This window comes from Penaeus monodon, chromosome 31 (genome assembly GCF_015228065.2).
Source record: "Penaeus monodon isolate SGIC_2016 chromosome 31, NSTDA_Pmon_1, whole genome shotgun sequence".
NCBI lineage: Eukaryota > Metazoa > Arthropoda > Malacostraca > Decapoda > Penaeidae > Penaeus > Penaeus monodon.
The window spans coordinates 25771103-25771502 of record NC_051416.1 but is presented as its reverse complement, the minus strand read 5'-3'; the positions used below and the strand labels follow the sequence as shown (position 1 = coordinate 25771502).

General features: G+C 45.8%; 1 protein-coding gene across 1 annotated transcript in view; it reads right to left on the bottom strand.

Moving 5' to 3' along the window:
• The window catches only part of LOC119592940 (sialin-like), a 4586-nt gene that overhangs the window by 3028 nt on the left and 1158 nt on the right, over nucleotides 1-400 (bottom strand). Inside the window, exon 4 of the mRNA XM_037941832.1 lies at nucleotides 19-239. Within this exon, the coding sequence (XP_037797760.1) occupies nucleotides 19-239 (221 nt within the window). The remainder of the gene's footprint in view (nucleotides 1-18; nucleotides 240-400) is intronic.

The following is a 400-nucleotide window of genomic DNA, read 5'->3' as shown; positions in this document are numbered from 1 at the left end:
CCCCTCCTACATACCTACCTTATTGCGTGCGCTTGTCCTGCTTTCACAGCATTGACAATATACTCTCGTTCCTCCGGCGATATCTGGGGTGTTCCTCGGCGTGTCATGCATCAGAGTCATCCAGAAGACGACCCACACCAAGGACATAGAACCACTGACATAGAAGACCGTCGGCCAGCCCACCTCGGCGATGATCAGACCACACATCGGTAGTGCAACGATGGTGCCTAGGCAGTTGGCTGAAGGGAGGAATGGAGGTCGTTTGGGAAAAATCTTCGTTAGCAACAAGAATAAATGTGAGTGATTTTTTTCTTTCTTCTTTGTAAATCTTTGTAACAACGATGGAAATATACATACTATGTGCAAAAAAGTGCAACCATTTTAATGTTTTGAAGTTGGA